Source organism: Brachyistius frenatus, unplaced genomic scaffold (assembly GCF_029030835.1).
Source record: "Brachyistius frenatus isolate BFR_SWC_R1_liver_20210118 unplaced genomic scaffold, ASM2903083v1 Contig_2, whole genome shotgun sequence".
Classification (NCBI taxonomy): domain Eukaryota; kingdom Metazoa; phylum Chordata; class Actinopteri; family Embiotocidae; genus Brachyistius; species Brachyistius frenatus.
The window spans coordinates 5,882,288-5,897,921 of record NW_027210601.1 but is presented as its reverse complement, the minus strand read 5'-3'; the positions used below and the strand labels follow the sequence as shown (position 1 = coordinate 5,897,921).

The following is a 15,634-nucleotide window of genomic DNA, read 5'->3' as shown; positions in this document are numbered from 1 at the left end:
ATGAAAGTGTTTCTGACATTTAAAGCAGTGAATAAGATAAGAAGAAGCAGGCTATGCCACATTTTGTACAAACTAATATGTTCATTTCTTATCAGTTGTTAGCTACAGAGTCAGTTTCCACATTATTCAGCATCTGTTGATAATTGGTGGTGTGCTGGTGAAGCCCCCCATTAGGGTCAGGTCTTAAGTGTGCTGCTGAGAGATAATGGCTGAAGCTATTGATTTATTTTCTACTTGCCTCATGGTCTTCACAGCTGCTGGCGACACACAGACCCTGTTTCCTGAGCCCTCTTCAACCCTCGGACTCACAGCGAACACCTTGATGAACATGTACAACCCGCCCGCCCTCATTCATTGGAATCCAGCATGCTTTCTGTCAAAACTTTGTGCCCACATTGAGATGCTTAGCCTCTCAGGATCGCTCCTGTACAGAAGGGGATAGTTGGGATAGTGCCCAAGCCGGGGACAGTTCACTGCCTCTTTATACAAATGAATAAAAGTGTATTCAATATGAATCAACTTTTTCGGGAGACATTGTTACAGAGAAGCTTTCCCATGGCTTGTGACACATTTTCAGAGTCAGATTTTACCGACAGCGCCGTCTGTTTTCACCAATTGCCCTGTTTTACCGACAGTGACAGCTGGTTTGCAAAGTTGTATCTGTCCAGTGGAACGTCAATTCAAAGCAGGGAATGTGAGAACCAAAGCAGCGACAGCACAGTAAAGATTTCCAACAGAAAACTAAGAGAACAAAGAAGTATTGGGTGAAATTTTGCAGTGAAAAAGAGGGAAGCTCAAACACAAGTCAGAGTTGATTTACTAAAGTCTTGTGACATCTTTTCAGTGTGTGTTTCTGTACAATGTATGATCACAGGGGGATACATTGGCAAAAATCCCAGATAATAAATAAGTAAAAAATCCCTCACCTACAGCATTTTGTTTTGAATAATTGCTACAATGAAATGACACAACAATTTGTCAGTATTTGCAGCTCCTGTAGTATGTCTACTTGAGCAGACTCACAACCTCTGCAGAAATTACTGATGCCATACAGTACATTGCTGAGAGATAGAGAGACATAATACTAAGATATATATATACAGACAATGGGAGCTGGGACACTGTCTCTGGATTTTCCTGGCTGTGAAAGCAGATCTGAAGTGTTTAGAGGGTCTTGACTAATCAAAATAAACTCTTGGCATTAGCCTCAGCCCTTCGCAGCCAAATGCCACAGTATTCCTGGCCCACTTCAGGAAAACAGATCATTGTAGATCAAGGGGTGCCAATCTTCTGCAGGAGAATAAAATAAAATCACTGTGTTTAGTGCAAGGTGTGTGTGTGTGTGTGTGTGTGTGTGTGTGTGTGTGTGTGTGTGTGTGTGTGTGTGTGTGTGTGTGTGTGTGTGTGTGTGTGTGTGTGTGTGTGTGTGTGTGTGTGTGTGTGTGTGTGTGTGTACTGAATCACCTTCAGCATTTTTACGTGTTCTGCCCTGTCAAGTAAATAAACAACAGTAGTTTGCTTGCCCCCCTGACGATAATGGTATATGTGTGTGTGTGTGTGTGTGTGTGTGTGTGTGTGTGTGTGTGTGTGTGTGTGTGTGTGTGTGTGTGTGTGTGTGTGTGTGTGTGTGTGTGTGTGTGTGTGTGTGTGTGTGTGTGTGTGTGTGTTTGTGTTTGTCCTGTTCCTGGCTGAAAGTGAGTAGAAGGAGCGGGGCTGGATATTAGAGGGAAACCTGATTCCCCGTCGGCCATCCCAGGACAGACAGTCCTCTCCCCGGGGAGACACATTTTGCCCCGAAAGGAGAAATTAATACTGCAACTAACCTCGACTTTCCTGATCCTCCTCTCCATATCTCTCCCTTTATACACACACAATCACTTGTCCTGTGACAAGCCTTTTCTTCCTTTGAAGGACGACCAAGCTATGAACAATAATCTTTCTCAAACAGGGATGTTTTCTGTACATTTTTATCTCAGTTTTTCGGAAATACTGTGCGTAAATATATCTTTCTCTATCCCACTTGTCTTAAAGAAACCACCTTTTATATCCAAGTCACCATTAGCCAGCATCTACCCTACTGACGTGGCCTTGAGCAAGACATTATATCTCTGCTGTTGTAGAGGATAAGCAAAAAGAAATTTTCCTACAGAAATCGATAGAGTATCGGATTATCATTATCATTCATCCTTTGCAACCAAAACCAAACTCTCTCCTACTCCTTCCGCCTTCTTCGGCTTGTCCTCTGTCACACTGTGGTGTGAGTTGGTAGCGAGCCACTCTGGAAAAATAAAGCCACGGGGCAGCCAAGGAGGTTAAAGCAGTTGCTGCAGAATGTGACAGGTCATCAAAAGAGACATCAAGAGGACACATGACGTGAGAAATTCAGACAGACTGTGGTGCACATAGGCCAGGTGGACAAGGGGTGGACCTCAAGACCTTTAAACAAATGAAAATACACAATAAGGATAACACAGAGCCACGTGCAGTGAGTGTCATCTGGGAAATTAAGCAAAATATTTCCCCAGAAATGTGAGTATTTGAGACGTTTCTATTTTGGAAAAAGAGAAAATAAATCTGTTTCTTTCTCTCACTCTTGTTGTACTTCTCTAAAGTTCTGACTTTGGCGCATATTTCAGAACTATAACTGAACGGCACTGAGAGTTTTAGTCTATCCACAAAACATGTCTTCAACATGTTGAGAACACAAATCAGCCAAAATCATCATCTTTGAATTCCTACTCAGTCAAGTTACTCCGGCCTTAATCTCATTAGCAGCTCGACTGTATTTCAGTTCCTCCTTCACTCAAATTAAAGGAAATGCCAAAGATGGTCTATCAGAGAAGTGTTACCGGAGCCGAGCTGTCGGGGTATCTCTACTCGAACTACTTTAAACAAGAGGGAATACAAGCAGAGAGGCATAGATTTGTAGATTAGGGGGTGTGGGATAATTCAATGTCTACAAAATTATGATTATTTTGACTAATGGTTATTATCAATAAAATTATGATTTGATTATAAAATGTCAGAAAATCATAATTTCCCTGTCAGGCCAAAAGCCCCAAATATTTAATTTACTATCATACGACAAAAAAAAAAAAAAAAAGAGGCCAATCATTGCATGTCAGAAGCTGAAACAGGACCATGTTTGGCATTTTTTTTGCCTGAAAAGTGGCTATAACAAGGACAAACAAACACAATTATCATCGAATCAAATAATTTCTAACTATGTATTCTTGTATTTAACCCTTCACAATTTAACTATAGCACATCCTGAATTCTTGGGGTTTTAAGAAGAGACTTGACCAGACAACAAGGACTGAGAGGAAGACAGGGGACGAGGCCATGAGGGAGGGGAAGTCATTTGGAAAGGGAAGTACAGCAAATGAGACATGATTTTCCCACTCAGGAGGAAAGGGAAGGAGGGAATGGTGGAGGAGAGAGCGGGAGAGTGAAAGCACAGAAAAGGCATCTGGGCCGTAAAATATTCTTAATGGAGCAGAATTTACACAACCTGCTGAGGTGAACAGATAAAGAAAAAAAAAAAAAAAAACAGCAGCGGTAATTGAACAACAAGCATCCAATCTGCAGTCCTGAGCAGGTTAAAAACCCCACACAAAGTGCCGAGTAGCTTTCTCCCCACATCGTTTTATGGTGCCACTTCCCTCTCTACCCCACCTTTCTTTCTCTCTTCTAGTACTTAGTCATCAATAAAAACACATTTGTGTGTGGTCTAAAAAAGCAAACAACAAAACAAAAAGCTATTTTCTGACTAGTAATAAAAAATAAAAAAAAATCTAAAAAAAAAAAAAAAAACGTCCAATAATAAACGCGTCAGTGGATTTTGGAGGATGCCAGAGGGTGGCGATTTTAGTGGATTTTGTGTCGCGTGGTTGAAAACCTGGAAAAGCCGACCAGACTGTTTCCATGACCCAGGTGAGAAAGTAGATTAGCTGGCTCAAACTGGGTTCAGAAGCAGGGAAAACTGCAATAGTCGACAGAGAGAGAACACATTCAATCAACACGCTGTCTGAGCTAAATGAGTTTAATAATGTCAGAAAGGCAATTCACCTTTAATGAAAAGCCTGCAAGACGCATTCTGTGTACAGCACTCCTCACAGAGAAGATGTGTGAAGAATGAACTGTAGCCATTCAGCCTCTTCAGCGGAGAGGTTATATCGAGCATTAGGCCGTGAGTCCTGTTGTTGGTATCTCTCTCAACATCTATAAATAATGTGGCTTTATGCTCAAGCTTTCCTAAACAGACGCCATCACCGGTGCTTGTGCCATAAAAGGTTAAAGGGAACAGATTCTCACACAAGATTAATTTGACAGGAGAAGCTCACTTTTGAAAATTTGAGACGCTACTGTTTTCAGATCTTTGGCAAACTAATGATCATGTCTTTAAAAGCATTAACAATGCATTATTAAAATCTGTTACAGATTTGAAAGCACCAAAGTGCACTCTTTGCTTCCAAATGTGCCGTTTTGTAGAAAGACGTCTTAAAAATGCACTGCAGGGATTTGACATTGCAACTGTATGAAGTTGGTGGCACACAAGAGAGAAATTTAAAACCCAATGGCAAACCAGTAGAGGTCCATGTCCTGACTTTTAATCACTAGTATTGTTAAGCACAGTAAACACCTGATCTGATGCTTAAATGCAACTTGAAAATGTTTTTTTTTTTTTTTTTTTAGATTCTCTCTCACTGGCCACATTCTCAGTTTGTAACCTATGATTGTCGAGATTAGTCCTTTAAGCAGTGCAAAAATAATTAAATAACTTTATATCTTTACAAGAGACAAAGCCGGCAAGCAGCTCCAGTAATTATGGCGGAAGTAGAGAAGGAAGTCAGGTGAAGTCTGTGAAGGGAGAAGTCAGGGTGGAAGGATCGGTTGATAAAAATCAGGCTTTCACTGGTTTAGTTTAGTTCGACATTTCACCTGTCGCCATCTTGCTAAAAATAAGGAAGGAGTGACATTAGTGGAGGACATCATAATGACTAATGGAAAAAAATGTATTGACTTTGTATTTCATTAGAGAAGTTGAATGGGAGTCTATGGACCCAGAGCCTTTTTGGGACCAAACCCTCATGGCATTGGCTTCATTTTTCAGACCCGGAAGCTACATCCACTTTTAAATACAGTCTATGGCCTGGATCTCTAACCTTAATCATCATAAAACTGACTTTATTTCTATTCTTATGAGGAGATTTTGTTGTCCTGCAGATGACAGCTGAGATACCAATGATGACATTTGATGATGACATTTGATATCCCTTTGACATTATCAGGGATATTTTCAAAGCTCCTTCAGAGTCACAGAGGACATTATACGACTGTTTCCAACGGCTGTGTCCTCATAAAGAGTAAACTGATGTGTTAAATTCACTAAGTTGCCCTTTAATTTGAGCAGAGCCAGAGATCAGACAGCGACATGGTATTCTGGAGAGAAAATCTGCTAAACTCTCAATGAGTCTGTCAGGAGAGTTAGCGCAGAGCTAACAACTACTTGTAAAGACATTTCTCTCATACTGATGACACGGCACAAGTCTAAAACCTCTGTGTTGTAATTTTGCTCCACATCTCTGTTCCTCCTCTTGAAGGCATCAATAATACATGACCAGTATATTTTCACCCTCCTTTCAACCAATCAATCACTGTGGCTGGCCACCGCTCAGTCCTGACTCCCTTTCCTGTCCATCCTCATGCACTCACAGAGTATATTCAGGCTGGAGTCCAGTGGAATGCACATTCACAGACTAACGGAGTATGAAGCCAAAGACAAGATGTCTTCTTGGATTTCCACAGAGTTGGCAGTAGTTGCTAGTATGACCTGCTCGCAACCTGGTAGCCTAATTTTACATCTGTGTTTAATGGCAGTGAAAGACCTCCAGCCAGGATAAATGAATATGGGCAAAACAGATGGCCTCGTGATCCGTATGCGGCACTGCCTCTGGTGGAAATGGGTGCGAAGTCAAAGGTCAGGCAAACCACTGAAACCAATCCTTCTGAATGTTGATGGTCATCTGCCAAGCTCAGAGGGCAATTTAACACAAGTTCACACCCCAGATGAATAAAGACACACTCAGAATGACAGGGCTGATAGTAGAGGTGAATAAGTGAGTGGATTAGTCAGTTAGGCCATTTATGTCCTTTATGAAACCTTACCCTAAAAGCCTGACCCTAACTCGGATTGATTTCTGTTTTTTTATATCAGGGTTAACCTTATTTATTAAGTTACTAATTTATTGACCTAAGTCCAGTTCAGACCAAAAGATCAGACTGAAGATTCATGAAATTTCCATGAGCCCCCGGAATAATCCCCATAGACGGCTCCAAATTCTTTACCCTCTATTGCTTTTAATTCGATTTAATTTGAATTTTTTTTTTGCCGCTTCATCGCTAAAAATGCAAAGCGGAAGGAGGGAGCGCCGTTGCAGTGAAGAGGTTACATTGTCTCGTCTCCTTGCTTTGATGCAAACTGGTAGGTTTGAGACGGCTGCAGACTGACGAATTACCAACAGTTGCAACTTTAAGATCATCATGAATCTTTTGTCTGACATGGCTCTTACATAACTTGTCAAAGAAACAAGACATTTGTAAATGTCTCCCTGTCCTCTGAGAAATTGTGATGGGAAATTATTTTAACACCTTTTACACACAAAGCAGTTAAAAAATACTCAGAATGGATAATAATCATTAGTTGCAGCTCTTACACATTCTCCAAACAAGCACAAATACTGTTTAAATATCATTTCAATACAATGAGGTTTACTTCTAAATTACGTAGATCTGCCATACTTTCTTACAACCCAGGCGTTCTTACTGGGCTGCTGGTGTAGAAACTTAAATGGATTTAACCAGCTCAGAAAAGCAGGTTTACAGCAGGTGAAACAAAGAGACGGGATTCAAAGCTGTCAAAGAGGTCGTGAGCTTTTACTGCGCGTGAGTGAAGAGACCATTACAAGACAAGCAGCACTTCGCCTTTCAAATGGTCCACGCACCATCTCCGGGAAAGCCAGAATTTGCCGTGTCGTCTAAGCAACCGATCGGGTTTATGAGCAAAGGAAATCGTCGTAGGCTGGGTGTTTTTTACAGAACTTTCCGGGAACGCTGTTGTCCCTTATAACAAGTTTCTGCCTTCTTACCACTCCTTCTTTTCTTTGTAGAGTAGACAATAAGAGAGGTTAGGGGAAGAGAGGAGAGGAGAGGAGAGGAGAGGAGAGGAGAGGAGAGGAGAGGAGAGGAGAGGAGAGGAGAGGAGAGGAGAGGAGAGGAGAGGAGAGGAGAGGAGAGGAGAGGAGAGGAGAGACTTAGTGCCAGCTCTGAATTAGCATACAGCTGTTTCACTTGCAGGAGAGTGTGTGTGACGTTTACAACATGTGAACTGTTTGGAAGGCAGGATGTTAAAGTTATTCAAAGCCTTTATCTCTGATAGAAATCTGTCCCTATGAGGAAGAATCGTATGTGCAGCTGTGACACAAGTAAGCAGGGCTGAGGCTGTAGTGGGACAGAAGTGGATGTCCGTGGAGACACATTAGAGTGTATAGAGTTTTCCACACACACACTTACAACGAGAGGCCCTCTAGAGGCAACACATCTGTTCCAGAGTCCCCCGTTACTATGCAGGACTAATTAAAGGATCAAGAGAAGTTAGCACAGCACCCTACACAGCAGCATATGGCTCAATTTCATTACAACAGATCGGCGCGGCCTTAATTGAGCTTCATTGCACAGTGAATTTCCCTCACACATGGTACGAATCTCGGCCTGGTGAGCAACACGTAATTAATCACAACAAATGCACCACCGAGTGTGATACAATATCAGGGGAACGATGCACTCAGGTAGACATATGTGCACCTAACACAGAGTCGTGCACACATTTTTGGTGCCCTTCCAGAATTTTCTTTTTAAAAACCCACAATGTTCCCTAAAATAACTTGAAACTGACAAAAGTAATCGGCAACCGTCAATATTTATAAAAAAAATCTCACTTTGCTTTTGATATTTGATTCAACAGAATATTTTAAATAATAAAATTGATGGGACCCTCAACCGAATATATTGTTACACAACCTTCAGAAGCAATCACTACAAATGAATTACCTCTGCACCTGTCAACAGGTAGTTTGGTCCACTCTTCCAAAGCAAACAACTCCGTCTGCCTATGGTTTGAAGGGTGCCTTCTCCAGACTGCATGTTTCAGCTCTTTATTTGTATGATAGAATTCAGATCAGGACTCATAGATGGCCACTTCAGAATAGTCCAATGTTTTGTTCTTAGCTATTCTGGGGTGATGTGATTTAGTTGTGTGTTTTGGATCACGATTGTGTTGGATCCATGACCTCTGACTGAGATAGAGCTTTCTGACACTGCGCAGCACGTTTCGCCCGAGAATGCCTCAATAGTCTTGACACTTCATTGTGCCATGCACAGATTCAAGGCACTCTGTAACAGATTCAGCAAAGCAGCTCTAAAACGGAAGATCTACCAGAAGCATTGAGGCTTGGCAAATTTGCATTTGAGCAAATTCCAATCTGTTTTTTGTCCTCCTGGGTCGTGTTCCATGGAGCCGGCCGCGCTTAACAAGTGACACATCTCACAATCAGACACTGATGTACCAAAAGACCTCTTGTAGCCGAATCCAGGCAGTCTGACTACTGTCCCATGAACCTTAAACTCATTACTAATATTTGCAACTGTAGTCACAGCAACATTAGCTTTCTTGGAGATGGTCTTACATCCTTTACCTTTAACATGCTTGTCTATTATTTTCTCTCTGATCTCCTCAGACAGCTCTTTGCTTTTCTTTCTCTGGTCCATGTTCAGAGCGGTGCACACGATGATATCAAACAGCAGAATGACAATTTTTTTTTTCCATTTAAATAGGCTGAATGACAGATTACAAGATTTAAAACATGTGAAAATACTTACAGAAAACAGTTAGTTTGACATATCACTGGAACCAAATTATTTCTTTTTTAGAATAAGAGTTAGAATGATATACCAAAGGCTGCAGGCTGCAGGTATACATTTTTTTTTTTTTTTAAACTGCTTTTAATTCAATCACTTTTCAGGAGGAATTAGGAATATTTTCAATGAGCTGTTAAGGTTATCAACGAATTCATCCAAGACTGTATTTCATGTCACAGAGCATGAAAAACCTAAGTTATAGTCCCAGGTTTATTTTGCAGTCCGGTAAGATGGCAACATAAAAAAGGGACCGTCACAGTTTCACTTTCAAAATCAGACCTAGCTACATGCATGAGGCATCTGAAACAAGATCTGGGCACCTCCAAGTGCCTGCCCTGCCTCCCTGACAGAGAAATAACAACAACGGCAGTGTTGCTATCCACTATAACACCCAGTAATGTCAGGGAGAATGTCACCAGCAACTACAATATAAAGGCCAACGTTCTTAATGAGAAACACACCGGGTGGAAGGAGTACATGACATGTAGTCCTTTGAGGGCTGCAAAGACATGTTAGCAGTTCCGAGGGAATAGAAACGGCAGAAACAACTAGAGGGAAGTGAAACCGGTGAAAGACAAAGTAAGACTGGAGTTTTCCGGCATGCTCACACTAACTGTATATGATGAGAACACATGAGAGCCATGACCCTGCAGAGGGGTTTCCCTCTGTTATAGCCACGTGATGGCACTGGCAGGCAGACAGCCGTACTTGTCTAAACAACAACGCAGAAAGCACGACCCGGTCCAAGTAGCTACCACACATAACGCTTTGTCCACTATGTGCCAGGTGTAGACACACAGCTGGGAGACAGCTGCTAGTCCAAAACTGTCCTGCGCTTCACTTATAAAGTGAACTGACTTTGAAATATTTAGGCCTACAATTCACACCACTTCAGTTATTGAAGAACTGATATTTAAAGCTGACATGGGCACAAATTCAACACATGTTTGGTTTTATGTCCCGATCAAATAAGTGTCTTGTGTTTCACATACTGGTCCTAAGATTTTAGAGGGGAACATGCAGCGCTACCAGAGCTCATACTTGTGAGGCCAGTGTTTACATGTTCTATACATTTGGAGCGTATGGCACAGAGGTACTTTAAAGCCCTGACTGAATACTTTCTGAAGTAGAGGAGTTGCTTTAATTTGACATTTAATTGCCTGTGTTTCACTGGTGATACTCTGCATTAATTAATTATTAGCTTCAGAAGGACTTCTTACTTCCCCGTGGAGAAAAAAGGGCGCAACAAGCAAATCTGGTTTGAGTTTGTATCACTTCTAAGCTCCTCACATGAGGGCACTTTTGTTATTTTAAATTTACTCTCATCACATTTTGGGTACATCACTCTCACTTCTATTACTCAAACTCAGTTTCCAACTTAGAAAGTTTCTGCAAAGTAATTTGTTTAAAGCGTACGACTATCAGCAGGCATCAAAATGTTTACAAAAGGACTTTGATTCCATAAAATTGCCCCGTGGATTCGGACAAATTCAATTTAATACCCAAAGTCCTCCTGATGATTTAATGGGACAAAGACAATGGGAAATTGAACAGTGGGCCCCATGTTGGGATGATGTATGGCATATGACCAAGCTAATTGCTGCATAAGCAACTCTGCTTGGTTAATTGGAAAATGAATCAAAGAGTTGCTGGCATAGTCTCTAAAACCTGGATTGGGAAGTTATTGTCTTACTCTTTCTGTAACTGTGAGAGTTTTTTGTTTTTTTTAAGTTATTAGAAAAGAAAGGTGTGAAGGTTTAAATTTAGTCACAATAAAAAAAAACAATGATACACTTACATGAATGCATGGTAGATGAATGCCCATCCTCTTGGTCTTTCAAGCACGTTGTACAGGCAGTTTTGCAACTTTCTGTAGCGCTTGCTTGAAGCAGACTGGTTGGCCCGGGGTCCCGGCGGTCCGGGTAACGGGGTGCCCAGTAGACCTGTGCGGTGAGACGGGTGTCCGCGCTCCGGTGTGGACGGCTCGCTTCTCTCCGTGTGGACGGCGGTGAGAGCCACAAACTCTACCCGCCTGTCGTCGTCCGGACCCGGGGGAACCAGCATCCTGATGCCGCCGTTGTTGGACGGAGTTCCTAACATCTTCAGGCCGACACGATTAAACTACATATGATTTTACACTTTTCACTGGATCTTCCGCAGGAGCCAAAGTTTGGACCAAGTCATAGTCCAGTTTGTCTCGGCTTTACAGTGGACTAAAACCTCTCAATCACACGAGTAGGCTAAAATATCATCCCTACTTCTTATAGTCTCGGTTTGATCGGTTAAGATTTCAAAGTTATCTGTAAATCAAGTCACGGTCGCAAAAGACAAGATGCACAATACTTTGACGAGTGCGCCGCGCCGAAACGTGACCTTCAGCGATCATTGTTAAGAGTCAGGTGTAAGAAGTGACCAGCGGGGTGCAGAAAAGTAATGACACATGCACTAAGTCCACGAAAACTGAAAGCAAGCCGCTAACCTGCCATCACTTTGCAGAAAGGGTAGCGTCTATTCGTAAAAAAAAAAAAAAAAAAAACACTTTACTAAACAAGGAACGAGCGAAGGCAGGAGTCATGCAGTGGATCCATGTTATCTAAACCAAATTAAGCAGCCACAACTCTTTCATTAAGTTACTCCTCGCTGTTTCTAGAGTTTCAACTGGCACACTGAACCTCGCCTCAGTCGCTAACATCAGCTCGCTCTCCCCTCCTCGCGCGTCTCTCTGGTCCAGCGCTCCTCCGCTCCGGCAGGCGGGGTGGAGCGCGCAGAAGTAAAAGAACATCAGTATGATGACAAGAATCGCAGACGGCCAACTCTAAAACTCCGCAAAAAGGCCGAAATAAACGCCGGCCGATGTTTGCATCTGGTTTGTTGGCGCTTACAGAGATTTTTTTTTTTAAAAGAAAAGAAAAAAAGAGAGAAACGCCTCTCCAGTTGCGCAGAAACAGAAGCTGTGGCGAGCGGCAAGTAGTTGGCGCACGGGATGTGTGGCTATGAGCAGGAGATGCACAGTGAGAGAGGGAAGGCGCAGGAGTTTTCTTGTTTATGAAGCTTTCTAGGAAGGAGTGATCACTGACAGAGCTACAAAGTTTGGTATAACTGTTGATTATGCAACTTTATGCATAATTATTATACAATTATTAATGGAGTAGTTTCTAAGTGTCAAAGTGCACTGGGTCTCTTTCAAAATGTGCTTTTTAATGACAAAGTGTTCTAGTAACGGTGAAAGTTTCCTTTGTGTTTCCATTGAAATGAAAATGCCACTTGTGTTTATTGTGGGAGGAGGCTTGAATCCATGGCTACATAGTTTGGGACAGCAGAGACAGCCTCCTCCAAGAGCCTTTCTAAATCTATGACTGTGACACACAGTGGTTTGTGGTTATGACACAAATACAAGGTTATGGAGCACAGTGAGTCCTGTGGAGGGATCACCTGTCGGAGGGCGTCAAGAGGAAAGCATTGTGAGGTGGTTCCCAAAATCCTGCTGGCTTCACTGTCATCTGACCACCAAAAGTGACATCAGTAAATGTGGAGAGAACTCACACTGATGGGTTTTCTTTAAGCTAAAAGCTGTGTTCAGCTAAAGCAAGCAGCAATGTAAACCTAGAGTTAAATCCACCAGCAGAAAAAGAAACGAGGTCTTCACGGGAATGGTTTTTTTTTTTTTTTTTTTAAACAAAGAAGTGCAAATCTGTTTATTTTCTTCAGTACCCCATCACTTACATCTCTGGCATGTACTTACATTACATTTAAAGTGAAATATATAATTGTCACGCTTGAATAAATTGTTTATTTCACTGCTACATCAACAAGAGAACCTGACCCCCCCACCTTAAACATGTGTTCAGCATTGTTTTAGTTTTACAGTGTAACAATAGCAGGGGCAGGTTACTCACGCTAACTATGTGCGTTGTTATTGTGGAACACGCAGATCTGCGGGTTGACGTGTAGGAATGCAGCTGGAGTCTTTCACAAGTCACAAATCTAGACATTATTCCCAGGAGCTTACCTCTTTACTTAGCAACTCGCATATAGCCTGATGGACTCATTGTTGGCTATAAAAGTGAATCAACTGTTGACAGGCAGACTTTACAGCAACGTGGTAATGCAGACTGGTGACGGGTGATATGACGAATCGGCCCGAGAGCTGAAACTTTCCGAGTGAGTCTTGTGTTTTAAAGGTGCATAGCTACGTTTTTGTTTGTTTTGATCGGAAACAGTATTTGAATCTACCATAGGACTGCAATCAATATTTATTTTCATCATACATTAAGTTGTTGATGTTTTTTCTATTAGCTGACTAATCATTTAAGATATGATGAACTTTATTGATTTAACCTAGAAGGGACTATAGGTCTTAATTATAAGGCAAAAAAAAGTAGTGGGCCTTCAAGACAAGTTGGCATGGGTGAAATCCACCTCGCATGGTTGTAAATAAAGGTACTTCTGCTTTTTTAGGACTGTAGATGTAAAGGACAGAGAGATATACGACAAGGGGTCTAATTTGGGATGATCTGACAGCAGAGTCTTGTGGCGCCTAACCACCTCATTATGAAAGGATGATGCACAAACTAAACATCAACACAACAGGATCGTGTACTTGAAATCCCCCACTACAACCCTCTCTCTGTTCGCCTGGCTTCCTCTGCCTCTCGGCAGTCCAAAATACGCCAGGCGGCTACGAAGGAAAAAGGTGTTCACAAACAGGCCAGCGATGCTTGTACCCTCAGGGATTAAAAAAAAAAAAGTTCCACCGTGGCAAAGACACACACGCCCTCTTTTTATTACAGTGCTCGTCTTCAGTGTTAGTTTTATCCAGTAATCAACACTTGGAGCTGAGAAGAGTGTCCAGAGTGGACTCTCGGCTAAAGGCAGCCCCGTGACAACAAACAACAGCTGGGCACGGTCAAACTGTAAAATGTGGAACGAATGGCTGAAGGCACAAATGTACGAAACCAGACTGTGAGGAAGAGACTACAGGGGCCCAGTGTTAGGAGGTGGCTGCCGTGCTCCCTTCGTGCCCACCTCTCCCCTCTCTGCTGTTTTTCCACCACGCTCTTCAATCCGAGCATTCATTTACGCGCCACAGGGCCCGTTGAGCTGCGGGAGTCGACAGCCACTCAGGGAATCTATGGGAACTTAAAAAATACTCACATCAGCAGTTGTGCTCTACACATAGTGCCGTGCAAACTCGCTCCGGCCGACCCCCAACAACCTTCTATTTCCGCTGCGCACTCTGACGTTTATTTACGCCACTTAATGGCTTTCCCAGACTGCACTCTTGTTTGTCTTTATTTAATCTCTTTTCTCTTCTGCTTTTCATCCGTTTCCTTCTCTTTAACACACATCTTTCTCAATGGAAAACCTCCGAGCAACAAGGAACGAGGAGGAGGAAAGGTGGACGGGAGGGGGCGGGGGGCAGATGACTTGTTGATATAGTGTCTGTTGTGTTGGGTTAATGTTGTTGTGACAAGTCTGGTTAAAGTCTTCGGAGAGTTGAAATGACATTGTCAAGCAGTGCTGTGTTTGAAGCAACAACAACAACAAAAAAACTCCAGCGAGCTACATACTTAAACCATCACGTCCGCACTGACGTGAGGCACTTTTCTTGTACTCAATCTGACAATCAGCTATTCAACAATATGAAGTGTCAACTACAACACCCAGTCACTGAGTCAGGAAATTACAGCAGGACGTGTAGAGACTTCACTCAGTGGCCATTCATGACTAGTCAAAAGATCCTTTGTAACACACCACTCTTAGTGCCTTTACAGATGTGACTCCACATAAAAATATGCCGCATTTTACTGACATACATTCAGAGGGAGGAAGGGACTGCAGTGTAGACACTACCTCACTTCCGTCAGTCAAAAACAACCCTGAGCTATAAAAAAAAGACTCAGCAAACAGACACACGGAACAATAATAAAAACCGTATTAAGCTGTCTGGTTTTCTAAACATACTGACATCACAAACTGACTTCTTTTAGTCCACAAAGGGTGGAGGGGTAAAAGAGGAGTCTTCAGTGCATGAAGTGGGACCTCTTTATTGATCAGAGTACAAAACTATGAATAACAGGCCACATTAAAAATCTCAGGTTTGTCTTGTATATTCTGTAGTTGAAGTTAAAAGATGCTCAGAGCAGAAAACACACTCAGCTGCTGCAGTACAAGTTTTCCTGGATGTCTCGCACGAGTGGTTGGAGGGAGGAGGGAGTCATGAACACAAAACTTCTCAACAGCCCTGAATTCATCTGAACTCCTGCCTCCACCTTCCCAGCTCCATGTCAGCAGGTATACAGTACATTTGACTTAACAAATATGAAATAACAAAATGCGTGTGTTTGAGAGCAGAGGACGCGGTATAACTTGCAGTATAACGTGTAAACAGTTTGGGAAGTTCTTCAAACCAGACCAATTTTTCTCAGATACATTGGTATCGGCATCTGTATGTTCATTTTGTATTTCTGATTGATTTTTTTTCTATGCAGAATATATCGCAGAAAAAAGATGCTTGGGTTCATTTAGAAATTGTTCTATTTGAGTGGCTTTAATCTGTAGTTATCTAAAATGATTAAATTCCCTGTGAAGTCCATTGATTCATTGCACTGATGTCACTTTTTCATTAAACTGTAAAATATCCTGCCTCCATGACGTA

The 15,634-nt window shown here is 42.1% G+C and overlaps 1 protein-coding gene across 1 annotated transcript in view; it reads right to left on the bottom strand.

The window, feature by feature from the left end:
• LOC138619611 (potassium voltage-gated channel subfamily KQT member 4) overlaps nt 1–11,807 on the bottom strand; it is a 46,639-nt gene extending 34,832 nt beyond the window's left edge. Inside the window, exon 1 of the mRNA XM_069696238.1 lies at nt 10,775–11,807. Coding sequence (XP_069552339.1) covers nt 10,775–11,076 — 302 coding nt within the window. The 5' untranslated portion in view covers nt 11,077–11,807. The remainder of the gene's footprint in view (nt 1–10,774) is intronic.
• Nucleotides 11,808–15,634: the final 3,827 nt, after the last annotated feature.